Raw genomic sequence first — 24,887 nt, 5'->3', positions numbered from 1 at the left:
AGTTCCCAGAAGGGCCTAACTGCTGATTGTAGTCATCAATAAGGGAGTGATCCAATATGTCCCTAGCAGGTACCCAACTCCTCTCCTCCGGACCGAAACCTTCCCAGTCCACCAGATACTGGAATCCTCGTCCCCTCCGTCTCGAGTCCGGAATACGATTAACTGAATATGTCGGTTCCCCATCTACGAGACGCGGCGGCGGGGGGACCGGAGTAGGCGGATTAATACGTGCATAAAACACGGGTTTAATTTTGGACACATGAATGGCAGGGTGTATCCTTACTGCGCTCCCTCACCCGGAGCAAAGTCTCACGGGCTCTGGTCCAGGTGCGGTGACACTTCTGGACAAACGCGTGAGTGGAGGGGACCGCGACTTCAGATTCCAGACTGGGAAACGCTGGTACCCTACACTACACTGAAACGGAGAGAGGCCCGTAGCTGACACTGGCAACGAATTGTGGGCGTACTCCACCAATAGAGAGTTGTTGACTCCAGGAAGAAGGATTCTTGGAGACCAAACATCACAATGTCCGCTCTAAATCTTGGTTGGCTCGCTCAGATTGTCCGTTGTTTTGGGGATGATAACCCGACGACAAGCTAACTGACGCTCCTAACAATTTGCAAAACTCTTTCCAAAGTTTGGATATGAACTGAGATCCCCTGTCCGAAACCACGTCTATCGGGAGGCCATGAAGCCGAAAGACGTGATCTAGAACAGTGACTGCTGTCTCCTTGGCTGTCGGTAATTTGGGCAAGGGAATAAAATGTGCTGCCTTCGAGAACCGGTCCACTACAGTCAAAACCACCGTCATGCCAATAGAGGGCGGGAGGGTGGTAACGAAATCTAGAGTTATATGGGACCAGGGTCTCGAAGGGACAGACAGCGGTTGAAGAAGCCCATCAGGAGGTCGGTTAGATGACTTACCACTGGCACAAACTGAGCAAGCCAAAACAAAATTCCGGACATCGCGAGCCATACGTGGCCACCAGAATCGTTGTCTAACCAACCCATTAGTTCTACTTATTCCTGGGTGACAAGCCACATTAGAACAATGACCCCACTGAACAACTTCGGACCTTAACTCCTCTGACACAAATAAACGGTTCAGCGGGCAACCGTCTTGGCCTTCGACTCGACCTCCCATACGAGTGATGAGACCACTAATTTCTCATGGCAAAATACACTCTGAAGTAAAGGGACGGGCGGAGGGATCAAAATGATAGACAAAGAATCGTGTTTGACATTTTTGGAACCCGGGCGGTACGATAGGGTAAATTCAAAATGGCCGAAAAAAAGTGCCCACCAAGCCTGCCTGGAATTGAGTCTTTTGGCAGTTCTGCTGTATTCTAAATTCTTGTGATCGGTCCAAACAATAAAGGGAACCCCTGAACCCTCCACCACCATCCAATAATTATCATAATTACGTTCGGCAGGAGATAGTCGATGTGAAAAAAACGCGCAAGGGTGTACCTTATCGTCCGAAGCAGCGCGTTGGGACAACACTGCTCCTACCCCCACCCCTGACGGTTGACCTCCACCACGAACTGCCGTGTGAGATCAGTGGCCACAAGGATGGGAGCCGAAACGAAGCGGTTCTTGAGGTTAGTGAACGCAGCTTCAGCTGCGTACGACCACCTGAACGGAGTACTGGGGGAGGTCAGGGCTGTCAGAGGTGAGGCTAGTTGGCTGAAATTAGGAATGAAACATCTATAGAAATTGGCGAACCCCAGAAACCGCTGTAAGGCCTTACGGGAGTCTGGAGATGGCCAATCTATCACAGCCTTAACTTTGTCAGGGTCCATACGTATTCCCTCGGACGAAACGATATACCCTAGGAAGGGAACAGACATGTGCATGGAATACGCACTTCTCCGCCTTGACAAAAAGCCCATTCTCTAGTAACCTCTGGAGCACTCATCTGATGTGTTGAACGTGTTCCTGGAGAGATGAAGAAAAAAATCAGTATGTCATCCAGGTAGACATATATAAACTGATTTACCATATCTCTCAACATGTCATTCACTAGTGCTTGGTAAACCCCGGGCGAGTTGGAGAGCCCGAACAGCATCACCAAGTACTCAAAGTGCCCTCTAGGGGTGTTAAAGGCAGTTTTCCATTCACCCCCCTTCCTGATGCGGACCATTATGTAAATCCAATTTTGTGAATATAGATGCTCCCTCCAACCTCTTCAAAGCTGAAGACATGAGTGGTAAAGGATAAGTATTCTTAATAGTAATGTTGTTCAGCTCTCGGTAATCAATGCAAGGTCGCAGCGAACCATCCTTCTTACCCACAAAAAAGAACCCTGACCCCGCTGGAGAAGAGGAAGGACGGATGAACCCAGAGGCTAAGGAATCAGAAATGTATTTCTCCATGGCCTCCCTCTCAGGAATAGAAAGAGAGTATAACTTGCCCTTAGGCAGAGACTTACCTGACACTAAGTCTATGGCACAGTCGTAGGGACGATGCGGAGGAAGAGAAGCAGCACGGGACTTACTGAACACTTCCTTCAGGTCCAGATACTCAACGGGCACGTTTGGCAAAACCATGGTCTCCTTCTGAAAGACAGAAACAGGAACAACAGGACAAGCAGAAACCAGACAAGACTCATGACATCTTTCACTCCACAATGTGACAGTGTTAGAACCCCATTCCACTTGTGGATTATGTTTGGACAACCAGGGGTGACCTAAAACAATGGGAGCAACAGGGGAGTCCATGAGAAAAAAGGATATGGTTTATTGATGGTTTCCAGATGTGATCAGTGTGATGGGTTCTGTATGGTGATGTGAGGCAGTTCCTGGCCGTTGAGTGTGGTGACATGGATGGGGAGAGACACAGGAAGGACAGGAATGTTCAGGTGATGTGCAAGTGAGGAATCAATGAAATTACCTTCGGCTCCGGAGTCCAGAAGGGCTTGACACTCATGATGTTGATTCCTGCACCGCAGTCTCACCGGAAGGAGGGTCGATGATGTTGGTGAGGACTTCTCAGCGGAGATCCCACCTGATAGTAGCCTTAAATTTACTAATCGGGCTGGCTCTTTTACCAGGCATGAGTAGGTGTTATGATCAGAGCCTCCACAGTACAAACACAGTCCTTGGGACCTCCGTCGTTCCCTCTCCCTCCGGGACAGCCGAGCTCTACCCACCTGCTCGTGATCGTCGACAGAACCGACCGTGTTCTCTCGACTCAAGCGCCCCTAACAGGAGAGATGGTATATCTAGAAGGACTGGGTTGGCGGCCCAGGCGATTAATCCTTGCGTCAACTCGTAACGCCAGTTCAATGAGTCCATTGAGAGTGGGGGGCAGCTCGAGGAGGTAGATCTCCTGCTGAACACGGTTGGATAACCCATGCAGGAATCTATCCCACTGTGCCGCCTAGTTCCACTGGCACGCAGCCGCCAGGGTGCGGAACTCGATAGAGTTGTTGGTGACGGAAGATGAACCTTGCCGGAGTTCCAAGAGACGATGGGTGGCCTCCCAGTCGAAGACTCTCTTCATCTCTTCGGAGAGGGTGTGGAACGAGGCACAACATGGGTGTTGATTCTCCCACACCGCCGTCCCCCATAAGGCAGCCTTGCCAGACAATAATGTGAGTGTAAACGCTACTTTAGACTCTTCTGTAGCGAAGGTGCAGGGTTGTAGGGCGAAATGCATCGAACACTTGGTAAGAAAGGTTCTACAAAACGCTGGCTCACCTAAATAGTTCTCCGGAGCCAGAAGTCGCGGCTCTGGCCGGAAGTGGTCCTGGGGAATCTCCCGGGGGACGGACGGTGCAGGCGGTGCGATGGGCACAGTGGGAGACGTGAGCTGATGGATCTGCTGGGTGAGCTCGGACACCTGTGCCACCAGCGCTTGAACAGCGCGTCCGGTGTTCAAGATGCTCTCCTGCTGCTGATCCATTCTCTTGACACTGTGGTGCATGAAGTCGGTGAGGGTATTGGTGCTCGCTGCTTCCATGGTGGTGAGATCATTATGTGACGGTGGGTAAAAGGACAGTCTGGAAGCAAATGCAAGTTTACGGATTTAATGGGAAGATATGAAAATGAGTACAAAAATAAACAATGACAATGAGATAGCGACACTCTGAGGAGATGGTGAAGAGGTGAGGAATCCAGCTGATGGCAGCAGGAGAGTGTGGCACAGGAACTGCGGGGAATAGAGCCGAAGGTAAGTGTCCATGGCTGAGTGAACGTGCGGAGAGTGGATGAGGTTCTAGGGAAACACAGACATCCAAACGCAAACAACACTGAGAGCCAGACGAACAGGGAAACCACATCAAACATAAGACAACGATCTCACAAACACAAGACATGAGACAAGCCGATATATAGTGGATGAGTAATGAGTGGCAGCTGTTGCTGATACAATTAACGGAGACGCCCACAAACTAATCAGTGCAGACGCGGAACACACAGAATTCACCACAAAGTGTAAACACCCCGAGATCACAGTTTACCAACCGTGACAGAAAATATAAATTGAATTAAATGTAGAAATAAAAATAATAGAAATAATCAAATCATATGGAAATAATCTAGCATATTATAAAGAATGAATAGATAAATTGTTCTACACAATCTATACAAGAATTAAGTTTTATTTTTTTTAGAAAATAATTGCAGTAGCAAAATCACAGTTGTATGGTTCCAAAACTATAAAATAAACAAATACCCGTGTGAATACTGCCATTCATCATAATTATTACCAAACTATTTTATCCACTTATAGTTTATTTATTCCTTCACAGCTTATTTGTCTGTAACTGTCTATGGAAATTATTTGTTTTTTAAGAACTCAAATGTGTTTTAAAATAAGACATTGCAACTCATCCCATATATTCAGTGTGTTCTCAAGGCATCGTTAGGATTAGGAGAAACAAACTGAAAACGTAGTTCATTAGGAAAATCTGTATCTTTGTTTTTATAGTCCTGTGTACATTTAGCACACAGCAGTTTGCACCAATTGGCCCAAAAAAATCATATTTAGTTAATTAATTATAAGAAATCAAGATTAATTAATTCATGAAAAGAAACACATAGCCTTTAAACCTGTGAAAACTAAGTGTTTACTTTCTTCTTATAGGTGAATATTACACAGTTGTACTCGGTGTGTAAGACAGTTCAGAATGGCAGCCTATAAATAGAATTACAAAAATAACTTTGAATATAGACAGAAGAGGAATACTTAACATTTTCTGACAGGATGAGAAAATAATAAGATTCTGTCAATAATTATCAAAAGCATGCATGACCTGGTTAATTTCATGTCCTATGAGGTCTTGGGCCATGTTTTCTTTCATTTAACCATATTGGTTGTGTCTATAAGAGAGCAAGTGTTGTATCAGATCATTCGCATTTGACATCTGCTGTGGAGCTCAATCATTTGGGATGCTTCTCTTTCTTTACGCACTCCTTTTCCATCAGCTTCATATAAAGGCAGAAAACACTCCTTGTTATAAAATGGGAGACCCTAAATACCCGCTGCTTTCCAAGGACGGAGATGTAACTATTGGAGGGATTTTTGCAATCCACAGAAAGGAGACGCTACCTTCTTTTGAGTTTACACAAAAACCTCAATATCTGTTATGCTCAAGGTGTGTTACAAATGATGATTTAAGAAAATTTAAGTTTAATAAAAAAACAATTTTAACACAAGCTGTTTTAAATAACAACAATAATAATAATAACAATAATAATAATAATAATAATAATAACAACAATAATACTTATTAATTTTATTAAGATCATATATATATCTGCATCTATAAATTGTTTTTAACAGCAAACTACCAAAAACATCTGTAATTTTATCGTTTGAATCATATTTGAAAATAAATAATTATTATCCCTTATTTCTCCACCTCATATATATAAAATTTAGTTTAGCCTAATAATTTAATGTTTCATTTAACAGTGTGAATCTGAGAGATTTTCGTCTGGCGCAAATCATGATCTTCGCAATTGAGGAAATCAACAGAAGTGAAAGTTTGCTTCCAAATGTTACTATTGGATATAGAATATATGATACTTGCGGATCAAGATTGTCTACAATGAGTGCAACAATTGGAGTGATGAATGGTCAGGACTTTGGACCAAGAGACAGATGCAATGGACGTACTACTTTACATGCTATTATAGGAGAATCAGAATCTTCTGCCACGGTGATTCTGTCAAGAACTGCAGGACCTTTTAAAATTCCAGTGGTAAGGAGCAGTAATACTAAAGGTTTGATGATTACCATTTGACTTTGTCATTGTTTTCTGTGCTTTCTTTTTCAGATAAGTCCCTCAGCCACTTGTGAATGTCTCAGTAATAGGAAATATTACCCATCATTTTTCAGGACTATTGCAAGTGATTACCACCAGAGCAGAGCACTTGTATACATAGTGAAGCACTTTGGATGGTCCTGGGTAGGAGCTGTGAACAGTGACAATGACTATGGAAACAATGGAATGGGTGCATTTCTTCAAATAGCCCAGGAGGAAGGGATTTGTGTGGAGTACTCTGTGAAATTCTACAGAACAGAGACAGAAAAACTAAAAAAAGTGGTAGACACAATTAAAAAAGGCACAGCAAAAGTGATTGTTTCATTTGTTTCATTTGTTGAGATGGGCTTACTTATTGATCAGTTAAGTATTCAGAAAATTGCAGGCTTTCAAATGATTGGTGTGGAGTCATGGATAACTACAAAGAATTACATCACTCCAAATAGTTTTAATTCGTTGGGAGGGTCACTTGGATTTGCAGTGAGAAAAATCTATATTGAAGGGTTTGCAGATTATGTTAAGAAAGAATTCTGGGATACAGCTTTTCCATGCTCACAGAGTGAGGGGAATTTTTCTCAATATGCATTTAATTGCAGCAGATATGAGGAACTACTTGACCAAAAAAACTACAATGAAGACATACTTGAACAAAGATATGCAAGCAATGTCTATAAAGCAGTTCATGCTGTAGCTCATTCACTACACAGTCTGCTTAAGTGCAATGAACAAGAAGGATGTGAGAAAAACCTGACGATACAACCACAGGAGGTAAAAAATTTAAGACATAAAAGATAAAATAAAAAAGAGGGAGCATTATTTTTGTTACACATTTTAAATGTCACAATGATAATAACAAAACTGTGTGTTTTCTTTTTTGCTAGGTCGTTGAGGCTCTGAAAAATGTAAATTTCACTATAAAGATGGGAGATCATGTGTGGTTTGACAGCACTGGTGGTGCAGTAGCCCAATATGAAGTTGTGAACTGGCAGCAGGACTCTGATGGATTATTCCAATTTAAATCCGTGGGATACTATGATGCCTCCCTTCCCCCTCTCCAACGCTTAATGCTTAATACTAAAAATATAATTTGGGCTGGAGGAAAACTGAAGGTAAATGCCAATAATCTGTTTCTGCTATAGGGATATTTTAATCTTGGAAGCCGGGAACACCATTTTAAAAAGTAAAGAGTAAATACAAGTAATAAGCCTTGATGAAAGGCATGTAGAATACATTATTAGTTTAGGAAAAACAAACAAACAAACAAAAAACATTGTTTTGATTACTGCCATTTGGTTTGAAATCATCTATTATGCCATTAGCTAAGAGTCACATATACAATAATGTAAATTTACAATAATTTACAATAATGTTGTAAGGCATTAGTTATCTTGAAAAAAAAAAAAATAGAAAGTTGAAATAAAAAATAAAGAATATAATACTTTTAATAGCATTTATTATTCTTTTGTATAAATGTACTTTTGTTCATTGTAAGTCCTAGAGACATGAAACCAAGACAGATGGTAGATCTCAGTTTGGAAAGACATTGACAAGCTATGGCCCCAATTGGCAAATAGTGGGAGCTACAGCAATCAAAAACCTGAAATTGCTTAATAACTCAAGACGTTTTATTGTAATCTCAAATTTTTAAATATTTTCCTAACACAAATGTTTAAGTAAGTGTATTTGTTCATAGCTAGTCTATCATAAAGTATTATCCAATGTGGTAACACTTTATAATAACTCTCATTAATAAATCATTGACACATTATATTGCACATATATATATTGCACATGTAATGCATTACATAATGTATAAATATAATAAGTTAATATAAATTCACATAGCTAGAAATGTGAGCTTGTTAAAGCTTACTAATGTACTTATTAAACATTACCTTATGATTAACAGATCATAATTTAATATGATTTGAAATGCTTTCAAATGTCATTAAAGGGGTCATATGACATTGCTAATGGTGTAATGAAATGTGTTTATGCAGTTTAAACGCGTAAAGTTTTACAAAGCTTGTCATTCTGAAAAGTGAGGTGTATACTGACTGGCCAGCTATCCAGTGTGTTGTGATTGGCTGAATGACTCAAGTGTGTGACAGAAATTGTACACCCCTTACCATACTGTGAAGCCATTTCCCGGCACGACGAGACAAAACCAATAAACCCATTACAAAAGAGGCATTTGTTGCATCCAGTGGGGACATAATTATATAGTATAATGACTTAAGGCCCATTCACACCAAGCACAATAACAAAAAATATAACGATAAAGATATAGTTCTAAAAATCGTTCGCAATATTAAAGAATAGCAGAGTCCACACTACAACTATAACGATAAAGGCATAGAGAAACAAAATCGTTGGAATCATTTTCAGAACGATTTTTAACCATGATTGGTGAAACGACAAACAACAAGCATTACTCTACACTGCTAAAAAATCACATTTGAATAAGTGGGAAATTCTTTAACCCTTTCGCACGTGAGTTTAAAATATTCTAGCTGAGCCCCCAGTGTGAGTTTTTTAGACAACTGTTATTTTAGAATGTATCCTCTTTTTGTTTCTATGGGGATGCGTCATGTTTGTTATGTGACTCAACACAGCCACAATAGATCTGTATGACACATTAATCACTTTTATTTAGTTTTTCCTGTTTTATTCAAAATATTCACAAACATGCTCACTATATTATGAAATATCTGGTATTCCGATTCTGAAATATGTGCAAGTAAATCTTTTTGGTAGTTTAAACACTTTTATATCGACGTTTTAGTTTATCTATACTGGGTGATGGTGGCTGCCATGCTAGTTTGCGCTGAATCCAAGCTTTGGGATTTAAAACACGTATTCTCTCCTCCTGAAACACGTTAAAGTAGGTCTCTGGTAAACTGGGAGAAGAGTAGAGTAAGCTTAATAGTTACCTACACAATCTGTATATGATATCAATAAAAACGTTGTCAGATTATATTTGTAAGGACCATTATTTCCATAGACATCAGCGTTTATTTACAAACTGTGTATTTAAATGTCTGAAACTTAAAATAAGCATCATATGGTTAAAAACACGGAATATTTTTTTATATTATGACAAGCGCTCAGCATGTCCGCTCTGTCTCGGTGCCGGTGGATTTAAAATACAGAAGATGATGACGTGACCAACTGAAAGTTATTATCACACCGGTGTGATTGTATGGGTTAAATACAGATCTGGCCACTGAGATTGCGTGCGCAGAGGAAAATGATCAACACGTGAGCACGGTGTGTTACGCAGGACCATAGGGAATGCTCTAACACTATGGCGTTTGGACGAGCTCATTAATATGATGTTGTAACATGCACTCGTCTCACTGAACTGTCGCACTCTGTCTCACTGTCACGCCTGCATCTGAACGTGATGTCTGCATCTGAACTTTATGTCTGCTTCTGCCACATTTACAGTTCGGCTGCCTGAACGTCACGCCTGTGTCTCCTGTTTTTTTTTTTTTTCATCAATAGTGCACATTTATCTAGGAAAAAAAAAAAAAATTGTATGGTGAAATGCATGGTGTTTTTCTTTCTTTCTTTTTTTTATCCATAGATTTTATTTTAGGCAAGTCATGTTGATTTGAGAAGAAGACTAAATTGATCAAACATATGCTCATTGCACTTCTTGCCGCTGGCCTATACTTATTTAATATCACACAAAAAGTAAAAAAAATAAAATAAAATATCTCGCAAAAATCACAAATGTGATATTGTTTTTTTATTATTATTTTTTTTTACATCAGTTACACAAGAAGTCAAAATTCACAGACTTCTTTTTAAGACACAGCATATTGCCTATTTTTGCTCTATTTCACCAATAAAAAAATAGCTCATTCCAAACATGACAGTGTTTTGTTCCTGAATTAATCAACCGGTTAAATGATCAATGACTCACTTATTAATAGGAACTTTCTGCCACCTACTGGTGGTTTTAATTTCATATTTAAAGTACCTTTCCTTTCCTTTTTTTTTTATAATTTCAAATATCAGTAGGCTGTTCAGCGTTTTAGGATTAAACTATCAAAACATTATTTCTGCATTTGTCCTGCATTAAACAGTGTGTAAATACATCTAAGTGCATTTTCTGATGCAGCTTGTTTCCTCTGTATGGCAAAGATTTTGTTTTATAATGATTTTTATTGGTTTGGTAACAGCCCCAAATGACTTATTTTTCTAATTCACTTTTATTGATTGAATCTAAGAACTTGACGCTAAATATAATGCACATGTGAAGAATATCAATAACTTTAGGAGTCAGCTTCTCCACAGCAGTCCTGCAGCGCAACACATTCAGAAAAATATTGTCTGATGGTTATGGCTAAAAATCCCAGAAAATATTGAGATGTCATATTTGTTATATCGCGCACCCTTATATAGACTATTTAATTCTTCTTTGCTTGTTTGGTAGAAATAATTCACTGATCATAAAGCTTAAAATAAGCTTATCTTAGGTTTTCTCAACGATAAGGATCGAGGACACAATAAATAAATAAATAAATAAATAAATAAATTTTCATTTTAATTAATTAAAAAAAAAAAAATATATATATATATATATATATATATATATATATATATATATATATATATTAATAAATAATAATACTAATACTAGTACTACTACTACTAATAATATATATATATATATATATATATATATATATATATATATATATATATATATATATAAATCTCAGCCTATTCTTACTCCAGTCTTCTTTGACAATTGATCCTTCAATGAATTTTCAGCGTCGGAAACAATTGTGCTGCTTAATATTTTTCTATGAATGCTGGCAGATTATTATTGAAAATATAGAAATCTGAATAATTTGACATTATTGTTAAATGAAAATTGTCTTTTCTTAAAAAAAGGAAAAAAAAATTTGAATAATAAATTAATATCAGAATCCTTATTTAGATTTTAAATGTAAAATATAAGAAGAGAGGTGCTTGAAAAACTCAACATAAATCAGGCATAATTTTTTCTATGTATTTTATAACTACAGCAACAGTCTTAGATCTAGCGGCTGATTGCAATCGATGGGTTGGCCATGAAGTGCTGTAGGCTACATTAAAAAAGGATTTCATAAAAATAAACAACATAAGTAGGCCTATCCTATAAGCAACAAAGTGTCACAGTGTCTGGGTTGTGTTCCCTGGGGTTCCACTATATGTCCTCCTTTCTCACGGTGTCTGTCACCTTATCACTTCCTGTTCCCTTATTTGGTCACCTTCCTCCTTGTTTAGTAATTGATTGTTCCCCACCTGTCTCCTTTTCCCTCATTATCCTTCCGTGTATTTATACCCTGTCTGTCTGAGTCTGTGTTACGGAGTCCTTGTTTAATGTCAATTCTTGCCTTGCCTTGTGTTCGTGTCTTGTTTATGTTGTTTGGATCTTCTGGTTTTGACCCTGCCTGGATTGTTTACCCGTTTGGATTACCCTTAATAAATGACTTACCTGCAATTGGTTCCCTCTCCCGTGTTTCCAGTACACCGATCGTGACAGAAGGACTCCATCACCATAGGAACCAGTGGTATGCCGTTTCTCCGTTCCCCAGCCAAGATGGCGGAGAGGAGAACCAAGTATCTTAGGTTGACCGCCCTCCGCCGGGCAATGAAGTGGGTGCCCTGGCTCAGGTGTTCTGGTCCCTGGCCAAGGGCATGGGCTATAACGATGCTGCCCTTAAGGACTATTTTAATGATGGGCTAGATGATCCAGTGTCTCAGGAGGAGATGGCGCAGTTAGAGACACTGGAATTCGGGGAATTTGTGCGCTACCTGCAGCATCGTTGTCGGTGGGATGCCCCAGCCATTCCTGTCTCTTCCGGCGGGGTGGTCGTCAGTGCAGTGCCACAGCACATGATGGCTGTCAGCCCAGCGCCAGAGCACAAGATGGCCGCTAACCCAAGATGGCCGCTAACCCAGCGCCAATGCCCAAATTGGCCACCGGTCCAGCGCCACAGCCCAAGATGGCCGCCAGCCTAGCGCCACAGCACAAGATGATGGTCAGCCCAGCGCCACAGCACAAGATGGCTGCCTCCCAACGCCAATGCCCAAATTGGCCACCGGTTCAGCGCCACAGCACAAGATGGCTACCAGCCCAGCGCCACAGCCCAAGATGGCCGCCAGCCTAGCGCCACAGCACAAGATGACTGTCAGCCCAGCACCACAGCACAAGATGGCCGCTAACCCAGCACCAATGCCCAAATTGGCCGCCAGTCCAGCGCCACAACCCAAGATGGCCGCCAGCGTAGCGCCACAACCCAAGATGGCCGCCAGGCTAGCGCCACAGCCCAAGATGGCCACCAACCTAGCGCCACAGCCCAATATGGCCACCAGCCTAGTGCCACAGCACAAAATGGCTGTGAGCCCAGCACCACAGCACAAGATGGCCGCTAACCCATCGCCAACGCCCAAATTGGCCACCGGTCCAGCGCCACAGTACAAGATGGTCGCCTGTCCAGAGTCATGGCCCAAAATGGCTGCTTGCCCAGCACCGCTGCACAGGATGACAGTCACAGCTGACCCTTTGGAGTCGAGTCAGGTTCCAGTGAACTCTCCAGAGCCGAGTCAGGTTCCAGTGAACTCTCCAGAGTTGAGTCAGGTTCCAGTTGACCCTCCGGAGTCGAGTCAGGTTCAAGTTGACCCTCCGGAGTCGAGTCAGGTTCCAGTTGACCCTCCGGAGTCGAGTCAGGTTCTGGTGATCTCTCCGGAGTTGAGTCAGGTTCCGGTGATCTCTCCGGAGTCGAGTCAGGTTCCGGTAATCTCTCCGGAGTCGAGTCAGGTTCCGGTGATCTCTCCGGAGTCGAGTCAGGTTCCGGTGGACTCTCTGGAGTCAAGGCTAGTCACCACTGACCCTCCAGAGTCAGGGCTAGTCACCGCTGACCCTCCAGAGTCAGGGCTAGTCACCGCTGACCCTCCAGAGTCCGGTCAAGTCACCGTTGACCTTTCAGATTCAAGTCAAGTCACCGGTGATCTTCAAGGACTGAGTCAAATCACTGGTGATCTTCAAGGACAGAGTCGAGTCACGGGTGATCTTCAGGAACAAAGGCAAGTCACCATTGATCTTCATGAGCAAATACAAGTCACCAATGGTCTTCATGTACAAGTGCAAGTCACCGATGGTCTTCATGAACAAATGCCAGTCACCAATAATCTTCGCGAGCAGTCAGGCCAGCACCGATCTTCAGGAGTCCAGTAAAGACACCAGGGGATTACCAGAGTTTCATAGTCCCGTTGGTCCGGCCGCACAGAGGTCTGCTCTGCCCTGGGGGGCTTCCGCCCTGACCACACAGTTGTGGTGGTCTTCCGCTCCGCCCTGGAGGTCTCTGGCTTCGACCACATGGCTGTGCTGGTCTTCTGCTCCGCCCTGGGGGGCTTCTGTCCTGACCTCACGGTTGTGGTGGTCTTCTGCTCTGCCCTGGGGGGCTTCCGTCCTGACCACACGGTGGTGGTGGTCTTCTGCTCCGCCCTGGGGGGCTTCCGCCCTGACCACACGGCTGTGGTGGTCTGCTGCTCCGCCCTGGTGGGCGCCATATGATGTCCTTCGTGGACTTCTGTTTTGTGTTCTTGGTTTCTGTTATGTTTCTGTCTGTTCCCCTCAGTTAGTCTGGCCCTCCGTCCCTCCCCCTGAACCTCCTCCAGTCCTCCTCCCTCCTGGTCTCCCTGTTTTGTGTTTACACTTCTGGTTTCTGTTCCCCATGTTTTTCTTTTCCGGCCCTCCGTCCCTCCCCATGAGCCTCCACCTGTCCGCCTCCCTCCTGGTCTCTGTTTTGTGTCTTGTCGTGGAGCGTCTGTGAGCCGCTCCATAGAGGGGGGGTATTGTCACAGTGTCTGGGTTGTGTTCCCTGGGGTTCCACTAGATGTCCTCCTTTCTCACGGTGTCTGTCACCTTATCACTTCCTGTTCCCTTATTTGGTCACCTTCCTCCTTGTTTAGTAATTGATTGATCCCCACCTGTCTCCTGTTCCTTCATTATCCTTCCGTGTATTTATACCCTGTCAGTCTGAGTCTGTGTTACGGAGTCCTTGTTTAATGTCTGAGTATTATTCATGTCCGTCAATTCTTGCCTTGCCTTGCTTTGTGTTCGTGTCTTGTTTATGTTGTTTGGATCTTCTGGTTTTGACCCTGCCTGGATTGTTTACCCGTTTGGATTACCCTTAATAAATGACTTACCTGCAATTGGTTCCCTCTCCCGTGTTTCCAGTACACCGATCGTGACACAAAGACTTCTCTAAAGGATTGCTTTTGTTATTTAGAGGCTTTATACTTTGTAAACAAATAATAATAATTATAGATTTATTAGATAATTATCTTTAGACTTTTCCAGTATAATTAAAAAAGTCAAACAATTTCTGTAATATATATTAATATATGTGTATTTAATATGCATATAATTAATGTATATTAAGTTGGCCTAGAAAAAGACGCACTAAAATATGCAATCACAAAAAAAAAAAAGGCAGACGCAAAAGTCAGACAGAGATGTCACGTCCATTGAGAGGACTGAATGAAGAGCAACATGCTTTAATTTTTTTGACAATTTTTCCATTGGTTTAATACATTTAGCCAAAATATTGTTTTAAAAAATGATGCTGAATGTGCCATAAGTAGATGCAAGATACCAGACTAAGACTCTCATCATTTTTTAAGTACTTTTATTATAAATGTTATTATATTATATTATTATCAAAACTTTTATTTTTATTATGTTATGAATCTATATGTTTTCTACTGAAACTAGTTTTGAAATGGTACTTTGGTAATAGTACCTGAAACAAACAAATAAAAAAAAGCCTTTCAGCACATTCTTAAACTTGGACTTCATTAAATAGAAGTAGAAATCCAAGCACCAGAAGCAGCCCACACTCTTAAAATCTTCTTTAATTGAAAAATAAAAATATATGGTTGAAATAATAATCTATTTTAATTAGTAATACCAAATATTTTGTTGTAATGATTTCAAATTTCTTGTCAATTTTATTTATGTTATTTCAAATTCCTAAATTACTATACTATGCTATACTATGCTGTCATAATTATATAATTGTACATCGAGAAAAATGGAATAGCAACATCAAGATATAACATAAGTAACAAAAGAAACAGCTGGGCTGGTGTAACTAAGACTAAGCTAACAGAGAGTGCTTTGGGGTCGGAGAAGAGAAAGAAGGGTTTTATAATATTATTGTAGACCTACATAGTGGTTATCTAAATAAGATTTTATAATTTTATGCTTTAGTAGATCCACCACATCACACTCTGGTTGTATAATGAGCGGCGATAAACTACATTTAAGCATTTTATAATTTCACACTTCTGTGGATGTTTTGGTTGAAGTAACTCAAAACTCAAAAAACTCAAAATTAGTGTAACGCATTGCAATGTGTGTTACATGTATGTGTGTGTGTGTGTTTAATAATAACTGACCACTGGTTTAACCTGTTAGCCAGCACCCCCCATTATGAGACTCACAGCTGAAAGTGCTCTACTTAACTTATAATTGTTTCCTACTTCAGTGTGTTACAAACATAATTTTGGTGTCTTTGGAAAGAAGAAACTTTGAGCTTTACTTTTTATCAACCAGATTTGATAATGCTCAAAAATATTAAAAGTTATAGACACTGAAATGCCTTGAATTATTTTTACCACACACATTTGATATACAAATATATGAAATGAGTCCTGGAGCAATCTAGAAAAGTAATGGGTTGAAAGCCACATGTCTCATGAGTTTCTATTTCAAACCTGAATAAGATGTTATTAAAAATGAGACAATGTCTACACCCCCCAAATATACAAAAATATATTTCCCAATAGTATTGAAGGCTTCTACAAATTATTTAGTCAGTAAACATACCACTGCATAGTTTTTTTTTTTCAATTATAAAACACTAGAAAGAAACATAGACATCATATAAGTGATTTATTTGAGCACTAGTAAAATACAATAAGAATAATTGGAGTAAGAAAAATAAGAATAATAATAAAAAAAAAAAGATTTAACTTTGTTTGCCAATTACAGAAAATCATGAGATTGCTAGAAATGCAGCATTTACAATAAATTATGATGCAAATAAGTGCTGATGACCACTTATACAGATGGTAATAACACAAATGCAATAATCCACTCTCTCTATTCATGTCGACGCGTTCACTTTGATAGCCGTGATCATACAGTAATAGCGAGCTGGTTTGGGCTGATTTGCACTCAAACAGATGGTAATCATGCAGATACATTCACATTAAACATAAAACACAATCTCACATATATAAAAATTGTTGAAAAATAAAAGAAACAAAGAAAAAGGCGATCGCTATAAGTTCCGCCTCCATCAGCTGACAGGTGCGTCAGAGCGTGTCACAAGGGAGCGCCAAACTTCAAATATACTATCTTTCGCCTATCTTTCATTCATTCTTTTTTTCCGGTGGATCGTCTCATTCTGTTTGTGACACTGTACGCTGCAAAATCATGCCATATTTTTACTACCATATTTTTACAATGTTGTAATATGGATTTTACTATCCATATTACAACGTTATTGCTTCATTGTACTAAACGTGCTTCATGAGATGTCATTCAGTGGACCCTTACCTTTCTAACTAAACCGGGATTTACACACAGCTGTGGATGTGTTTATGACTCGTTATTACAACGGATCTGGTACGTACAGCATTTTCATTGCTTATGTTTTTATGTATACTGCTTACACAAATGTAGTAAATACAGTCTTTATAAGCTTTCCATTGAAAAACAGCGATCTGTCGTCGATGTTTGAGGCTTAGATCTTTATAATGATACATAGATTGTCAAGATTACATTTGTCCCGTTTAATTTAATCTATTCATAAACACCGATACGTGCAAGTTGAAAGATGTTCAGGACGAGGGCGTCTTTGTGCTGGCTAACAGGTTAAGCACACTTATCCTGCACAAACGGGACAGAGCAGAGCGATGGCTGGGTCTACCTCCTCCCAGGGCAGTGCTTGCAAGTTTACCAACTGATCCCTGAAAGGCATAGTGGGAACTTTGGGCGCATATCCAGGCCGGGGTCTCAGGACAATGTGATAGATTGGCCGGCCCAAATTCAAGGCATATAGCAGCCCTCTTAACCAAATCCAATGCAGTGAGGAGCACTGTCTTTAGCGACAAGAACTTAAGCTCTACTGACTGCAGATGATCAAAGGGCTCCTGCTTCAAGGCCACCAGGACCAAGGGAAGATCCCAAGAGGGTACCAGGTGAGGGTGTGGAGGGTTCAGTCTCCTTACCCCCCTAAGCATCCTGATGACCAGGTCATGCTTTCCAATGGACTTGCCGTTTACTGCATCGTAATGCAGTAGCAATAGCAATAGCGGCAACATACACTTTGAGGATGGAGAGAGACAGCGTGGGCGTTGGTGCCAAAGTGTGCCCCCTGTCTAAGAAAGGAGATCCTTCCTTAGAGGAATATGCCAAGGAGGGGCTGTTGCGAGGAGCATCAGTTCTGGGAACCAAGTCCGACTGGGCCATTATGGCACTACTAAGAGGACCCGCTCTTCCTCCTTCCTGACCTTGTGCAAGAAAGCTAACTGGGGGAAACGCATAATTGTGTGGACCCCGAGAACAGCTTTGTGCCAGCACATATGTCCCGATGGTCCCCTGTCTCGTTCAGGTCGATCGCTGCGAACCAATCTTGTGGATGAATACATTGAAGGATAAGTTTTTGCATTAACATCCTGAATGGGAGCTTGTGAAGGGCCTGGTTCAGAACGCACATGTTCAGGATTGGCCATAACCCACCACCTTTCTTGGATACAATGAAGTATGTACTGTAAAACAGACTTTATAATGGCTAGAAGGACCGGCTCTATCACGTCCTTTGCCAGCAGGACCGCGATTTTCGCTCGCAAGACGGGAGCATCATTGTCCAGCACAGAGGTGAACCGTATGCCCCTGAACTTGGGAGGACGCCTGGCAAACTGAATCGCATAACCGAGTCTGACGGTTCTCGTGAGTGAGGTCTGAGTGAGTGTTGTGACTCTTACCTGGCTCCGCGATTGGGCAGGGGGCGCGTGAGAAGGCAGAGCATCCTCGAACGGGGCCCTGCTGCCCTCTGGCGAAAGGAGAGGGGGATGGGAGTGTAGAGGCTGCGCCTCATGCACCTCTATTGTGGCCCTCTTGAGACCCAGAGAAAAATGAAACTGGTCTTTTATTGAATGTTTGGGTAGCTCTGGCTGGGGAGCCAGTGGTATGTAGGGCAAGGCCCGTCGCAGTACACAGCTCCTGCATCACACACACGTGCAGCTGCTTTAATGCCTTGGCCTGGTGGACCTGCAGGAGGGCCTTGCAGGAGGGCCATGAGCCGAAGTAACCCTCCTCTTGAAGAAGGAACTAGAACAGGGCATGTGGAGGGGGACTCCTCCTCGTTTGATGTAGAGGAGCCTTGAACACAACATTGTGATGGTCATGTTCCCACAAGGAGAACACGAATGCTGCCTCAGTGTGCTTGATGCCCAGGCACGAGATGCAATCGTGACCATCAGATGGATCCAGGAAGCAACCACATCCAGAAACGCATGAGTGGAAAGACATCTTTAAAAAGACGCCCCATCACTCGTGGAGCTCTTTTAGAAATGTTCTTTTTGTGAATGAACACAAAGTGTCAAAGTGCCCAGGAGGAGTTGTAGCATTACCACAGAATGGGAAGCTGCACAATGCTGAGATCAAAGCAGCACTTGCAACCCCCGCTGATGCACCATAACACAAACACTGCATCGACAGGCCTTGACGACACTCGCTTTATGAAGCTGAAAGGCTCAGCTCTGAAGCGAAAAGCTGAATATGTGACTGCAAATCTTGCACGTCAACATTCATTGGCTTGTTTTGTTAACAGTCAAAGTTGATTTGTCTCTCTAGCGAGATCCCAATTTGTCAGTCACTGATGTAACGTTGACTGACTGAAAGGTAAAATAATTTATATAGCTAATCTTGTGGGCTATATTATTCATCTTAAAATGTGGAATTGAAATAATCCATCAAAATGAAATCAAAATATAAATGCAAATCTGCATGGATTATCACTTTTGCATCACTCAATTTGTTGCTTTTTCATTTACTTTTAGTAAGACTTAATAAATCAGCATGCTTACTTTCTTTAGTTACAGGCCTATATCCTAGTAGTCTGCATATTGGCAATGCACAGAAAGTGCAATAAAGTGTGCATTTCCAAATAATAAAAACTTAAATGGGTTTTCAAAGTCCTTTTTACTAAATATTTGTGTGAATTACATTTTAAACAGATATTCTAATATAAATAGGCTATTTTATGAATTAAACTATCAGACACTAGCAGAAATGAATTTTCAGCAAAGGCACTCTGATCTGGGGCTTATTTTATGTTTCATTCATCCTTGGTTTCTATGGAGTTAGAAATGTGTCTTTATTACATGCGAGAAAATAAAAGATCTGAGAGAAAAAAAAAAGTTTGAGAGAAAAAGTTATCACACTGATAGCAAAAAAACATTTCATGAGAGAAAAAAGAATATTTGAGAGAAAAAGTTTTCATGCCAATAGCAAAAAATAATAATATTTGAGACTAAAAAAAGTTTTGAGAGAAAGTATTTTCTCATAGAACATAAAAAAATATACATTTGAAATTTTAAAAATTATTTCTGAGAAAAAAATCTCTCTCAAAATACTTTGAAAAAAAACTCTCAAATATATATTTTTTGCTATCAGTGTGAAAATATTTTCTCAAAAAAAAAAAAGTGTTTCTCTCGAAACGCTTTTCTTTGTTCTTGATGCAATTTCTTGCTCTCGTGTCAGGATTTTGCTTTCACTGTGAGAATTGTGTCATGGGCGGGGCCACGTTCCTATTGGCCAGTCGGGTGAGCATCGTCTTGTCTTGGGAGTCGAACTGAATCATTACACCATTGTTCGGTTCACCTGCATAGAGGCCGCCTCTGCCTTATGGATAGTTAAGTTCAGCACGGACACTACAATGTTTGGGTAAGATGATGACACACAGCTGGCTGAGCAAGTTCAGTATCACTGAAGATTAAACATTAAAAATAGCACTCATATTCATGAATGAATGTGTATTATATTATTTGCTTGCTAATTGCTAGTAAAGCTAACCAGCCATCATGCTAGGTAAACTTGCAAACTCACCTGGTTTATACTATGTTTAAATCAAATGCCAAATTAATGTTTTGATTTAGATAGTTTCACGCTTTATTTAGTGAGTAGTGAGCAGTGATTGATATACCGTTTGAAAGTGTCCCACCTAGTTTTGTTTAAAATAGTCTTTGTATGGTTGTTGCACTACATGTTTAGCTACACTGCATGTATAGCTCACAAACTCAGCTACACGGGGCTTATTCTAAATATTTTTTACCATCTAGCTGAGGTCTAGAGCTGACAAGGTAAATTGCAGGTCTAGGACTAACTCTTACATTAGCAACCCACAAATATGTTTGTGCCTGTACTGTCATGGTAATTATTTTTTCTTTTAAATCTTTCAAACGGTATGTCAATCACTGTCTAACGTTAGCTAGTTGTAGGGTTGCCACCTTCCATGCATACAGCGTTAGTTGAAAGTTGTGCGGGAGGTTGTATGAACAAGCAGTTACTCTTCAGGTGCTTTGAGGCTAGCAAGTGCAAAGGTAGAAACTAGCTCACTACTCACTAAATAAGGCGTGAAACTATCTAAATCAAAACATTAATTTGGCATTTGATTTAAACATAGTATAAACCAGGTGAGTTTGCAAGTTTGCCTAGCATGATGGCTGGTTAGCTTTACTAGCGATTAGCAAGCAAATAATATAATACACATTCATTCATGAATATGAGTGCTATTTTTTAATGTTTAATCTTCAGTGATACTGAACTTGCTCAGCCAGCTGTGTGTCATCATCTTACCCAAACATTGGAGTGTCCGTGCTCACTGCTCAACTTAACTATCCATAAGGCAGAGGCGGCATCTATGCAGGTGAACCGAACAATGGTGTAATGATTCAGTTCGACTCCCAAGACAAGACGATGCTCACCCGACTGGCCAATAGGAACGTGGCCCCGCCCATGACACAATTCTCACAGTGAAAGCAAAATCCTGACACGAGAGCAAGAAATTGCATCAAGAGCAAAGAAAAGCGTTTCGAGAGAAACACTTTTTTTTTTTAGAGAAAATATTTTCACACTGATAGCAAAACATATATATTTGAGAGTTTTTTTCAAAGTATTTTGAGAGAGATTTTTTTTCTCAGAAATAATTTTAAAAATTTCAAATGTATATTTTTTTATGTTCTATGACAAAATACTTTATCTCAAAACTTTTTTTAGTCTCAAATATTATTATTTTTTGCTATTGGCATGAAAACTTTTTCTCTCAAATATTCTTTTTTCTCTCATGAAATGTTTTTTTGCTATCAGTGTGATAACTTTTTCTCTCAAACTTTTTTTTTCTCTCAGATCTTTTATTTTCTCGCATGTAATAAAGAACCAAAACTCACTCCATAGGTTTCCTCTTACATCATACTCCGGGATTTCTTTAGGCATTTATGCACATGCTCTTCAAAAAAACATTTATATTTACTAGTGGTGGGCCGTTATTGATGTTAACGTGCTGTGTTAACGTGAGACTCTTATCGGGCGATAAAAAAATATAGACATTAATCTATTCTCAAAGTTGGGTTGGGAGCTGGGTCTATACTAAGCAAGCTATGATGACTTTCTCTTGATATTTTATATAACCGACTGGCTGAGGCCAGACTAAAAAGATGCTCAGGACAGTTGACGGGCCACTGCTGCGCATCGTCATGAAAGCTAATCTTTTTCACGTGTTTTTAAGCCTTACCGCTTGTCGATTTAAACATTAAAGCATTCAAACTCAAGATGCGGAAAAGCTGAACAGAGTAGCCAGTTACTCTGTGTTAGGTGCACATGAGAGAGAGAGAGCCGCGTATCTCGGACAGCGACACTGAACCGAGCTCTCTTCTGCGAAGTTCTCCTCTAAGTCCCTCCTGCACCTGAACGAACAAATACAAATCGCAGTTTGAACAAACAAAAAGATGTGAAAGAGCCCAATTCAGTACTCGCGCTGTTCTGGTGTTCAGGGCTCACGCAGAGAAAGGTGTCTCAAAACACTTGAACATTGAATTTGCTTATTTTTGCTCTTGTGCCGACAAATACATACAAAATATGTCAAAATATCCACCTTGGAAATTATGCTCGAAAAAAGGAAAAAAAGGGGATGTGTATTATATTGGATGCGTTCATCGTCTCTTAAAGTGATTGCGCCTCATTTAGGTACTGGCTGCTGTAATGTTAATCCAAGAAAATGAAAATGAAAATCACTCACTGCTCTTGACTGAATTACTTTGTAGTTTTAACAGTCAAACCAAAAATTATTCAGACACCAGATATAATTTTTGATATATATATAGCAAATAAACTGTAATAATGTGAGAAATGTTGAAGGTGTCTGAATAAATCTAGGTTTGATTGTATATTTCATTTTTACATTGAAGACTATCCAGTGCTATTTTACATTTAATTATTTGGTTTCTGTACCTTGACACCTACAAACTTGAAAAAAACTTAAACATTGTGTAAATAGTACAAATAAATAAAAATAAACGAACATACAAATTAAACAATTTCAAACAGGGCCCGCTGGTACAACCTTCACCGGGGCCCCGCTGACCCCAGCTACGGCTCTGCTTACGCCTGTTTCACACATACTCCGTCTGCAGTGTGTATGCGTTACGTATGTGGTGCAGCACAGACTCGATGTGCTTTCACACAGGACGCATTTGCAGTCCGCTACTCGGTACGTAAATGATCGCTGCACTGCTGCAGACGCAACGCTCCTGTAACACAAATGGAATTCGTTAACATGGGTGCGTAAAAAAATATGCAACGCATACGCACTGCAGATGGAGTATGTGTGAAACAGGCGTAAGGTTGTTTGCACCTTGTGCAATGTGGAATTAGTTTACAGCTTTTTCAAGCACTTTGTGATGGATTTTGGAAACAGGAGATGAGCCCCTGGTCTAATGCACCACCTAGCTTGATAAACCCCTTCTCAAAGACTTACTGTTTTTCAATTTTATTTGGGTAACACACATATTCTAAATGCCTTTGCAGAATTCGAATGAGCCATTTTAATCTAGATTAATTTCAAGATCAGAGTGAGATTAATATAGATTAAAAAAAAAAAAAAATCTATGCCCACCACTAATATTTACATAGAATAGAAGTTATGGATTGTACTGCATGTTAGCTTTCTTATATTGCCCAAGAGCATAATTTATATAAGCCCACATGTCTTACTAACAAGAAACTATGATTGTAACCACAGGTTCCAAAGTTTGCAATGCTGTTTGCAAATGTTCATTTGAAATATGGTTTCAGAAAACTTGCAACCATAGATAGCATAATGATGCTTTTAGGAAACGCACCACAGAGCTGGTTGTGGTGTTTAACTGCAGATTGTTGTTCCTTGCGCCCCCTTGTGGATATTGTGTTAAGCACAACAATGTTTTTTTTTTTTTTTTTTATCTGAAAAAGCGCCTGCAGAGATCTCCGTGACCATGTGTGCTGAATTGCAGCCTGCCGCATTAAAATAGACACATTCTCGATGGCCAGACCTGTATGTAAACGCACTTACAGGCTGTAAGTCACCAGACTGTCCTTGCTAATGGTTGGAATTACCTCACTTTATAGAAACAGCCTTTCTGCACAGACGCATTGTATGCTACTGGTTCTAGAAACAGTCCTTCCCGCCTTAAAATGCACTGCACACATCTGAATATTTGGGTGGAACCAGGGATGTAGTGGAGGCTAAACGCACGTAAACGCCATTTACGCACCTCCCAAAATTCAGAAATCGCGTTAACCCAACTCCAAAGTGCGTTTATCCACCTCTAAATTGAGTTTATCCACCTCTAAATAGCCCACAGTTCCTATGACATTTTAAATTAAGATTATGTCGTTTTAGTTTCATATTGTTCATTATTAGTTTCATAGGTTGTTTGTTGTTAAAGACGAAGTCTTTCATATTGCGCTGCAACTTGTCAGTGTCTGTTGACCAATTGCTTGCGGTTTTGCCAGTAGTGGGAAGTTCGGATCATTTTACTGACTCGGATCTTTGAGACTCGTTCAGCAAAATGAACTAATCTTTTCTCTTCCCGTCTCTATGGGACTGTCAGGAAGAATAAAAGACTCGGACCTTGCATGTTGATTCAGAACCCATATGTTGCGTAATGCGCATGTGCGTTAAACACAAAATGAACGAATCACTCTCTGAGACAACTCGGTAGTCCTGGGTCATATTAAAGATTTGTTCAAAATGAACGACACGCAACACTGCATCAAGATTCAAAAATGGATATCCGGCAAATAATAATAATAATAATAATAATAATAATAACGTTCGTTATTTTGAATAGAAATCATCACTCATATAGCAGCCATTCATCTAATCTCCGGTTTATTTGTTTTCGTATACATACAATATCCATAATCCGCCAGGGCTATAGTCCAATGGTGCGCACATTTGAATAGATAATAATTTTATGACATGTTCGTAAAATATTTCG

The 24,887-nt window shown here is 40.5% G+C and overlaps 1 protein-coding gene across 1 annotated transcript in view; it reads left to right on the top strand.

The window, feature by feature from the left end:
* The first annotated feature begins 5,394 nt into the window (after positions 1-5,394).
* Positions 5,395-24,887, top strand: part of LOC113117922 (extracellular calcium-sensing receptor-like) — a 41,142-nt gene continuing 21,649 nt past the window's right edge. Inside the window, exons 1-4 of the mRNA XM_026286826.1 lie at positions 5,395-5,600; positions 5,921-6,209; positions 6,285-7,040; positions 7,154-7,381. Of these exons, the coding sequence (XP_026142611.1) occupies positions 5,395-5,600; positions 5,921-6,209; positions 6,285-7,040; positions 7,154-7,381 (1,479 nt within the window). The remainder of the gene's footprint in view (positions 5,601-5,920; positions 6,210-6,284; positions 7,041-7,153; positions 7,382-24,887) is intronic.

Source organism: Carassius auratus, chromosome 17 (genome assembly GCF_003368295.1).
Source record: "Carassius auratus strain Wakin chromosome 17, ASM336829v1, whole genome shotgun sequence".
In the NCBI taxonomy this organism is placed as follows: domain Eukaryota; kingdom Metazoa; phylum Chordata; class Actinopteri; order Cypriniformes; family Cyprinidae; genus Carassius; species Carassius auratus.
Note: the sequence above shows the minus strand (reverse complement) of the source record. Positions and strands in the feature narration are given on the sequence as shown.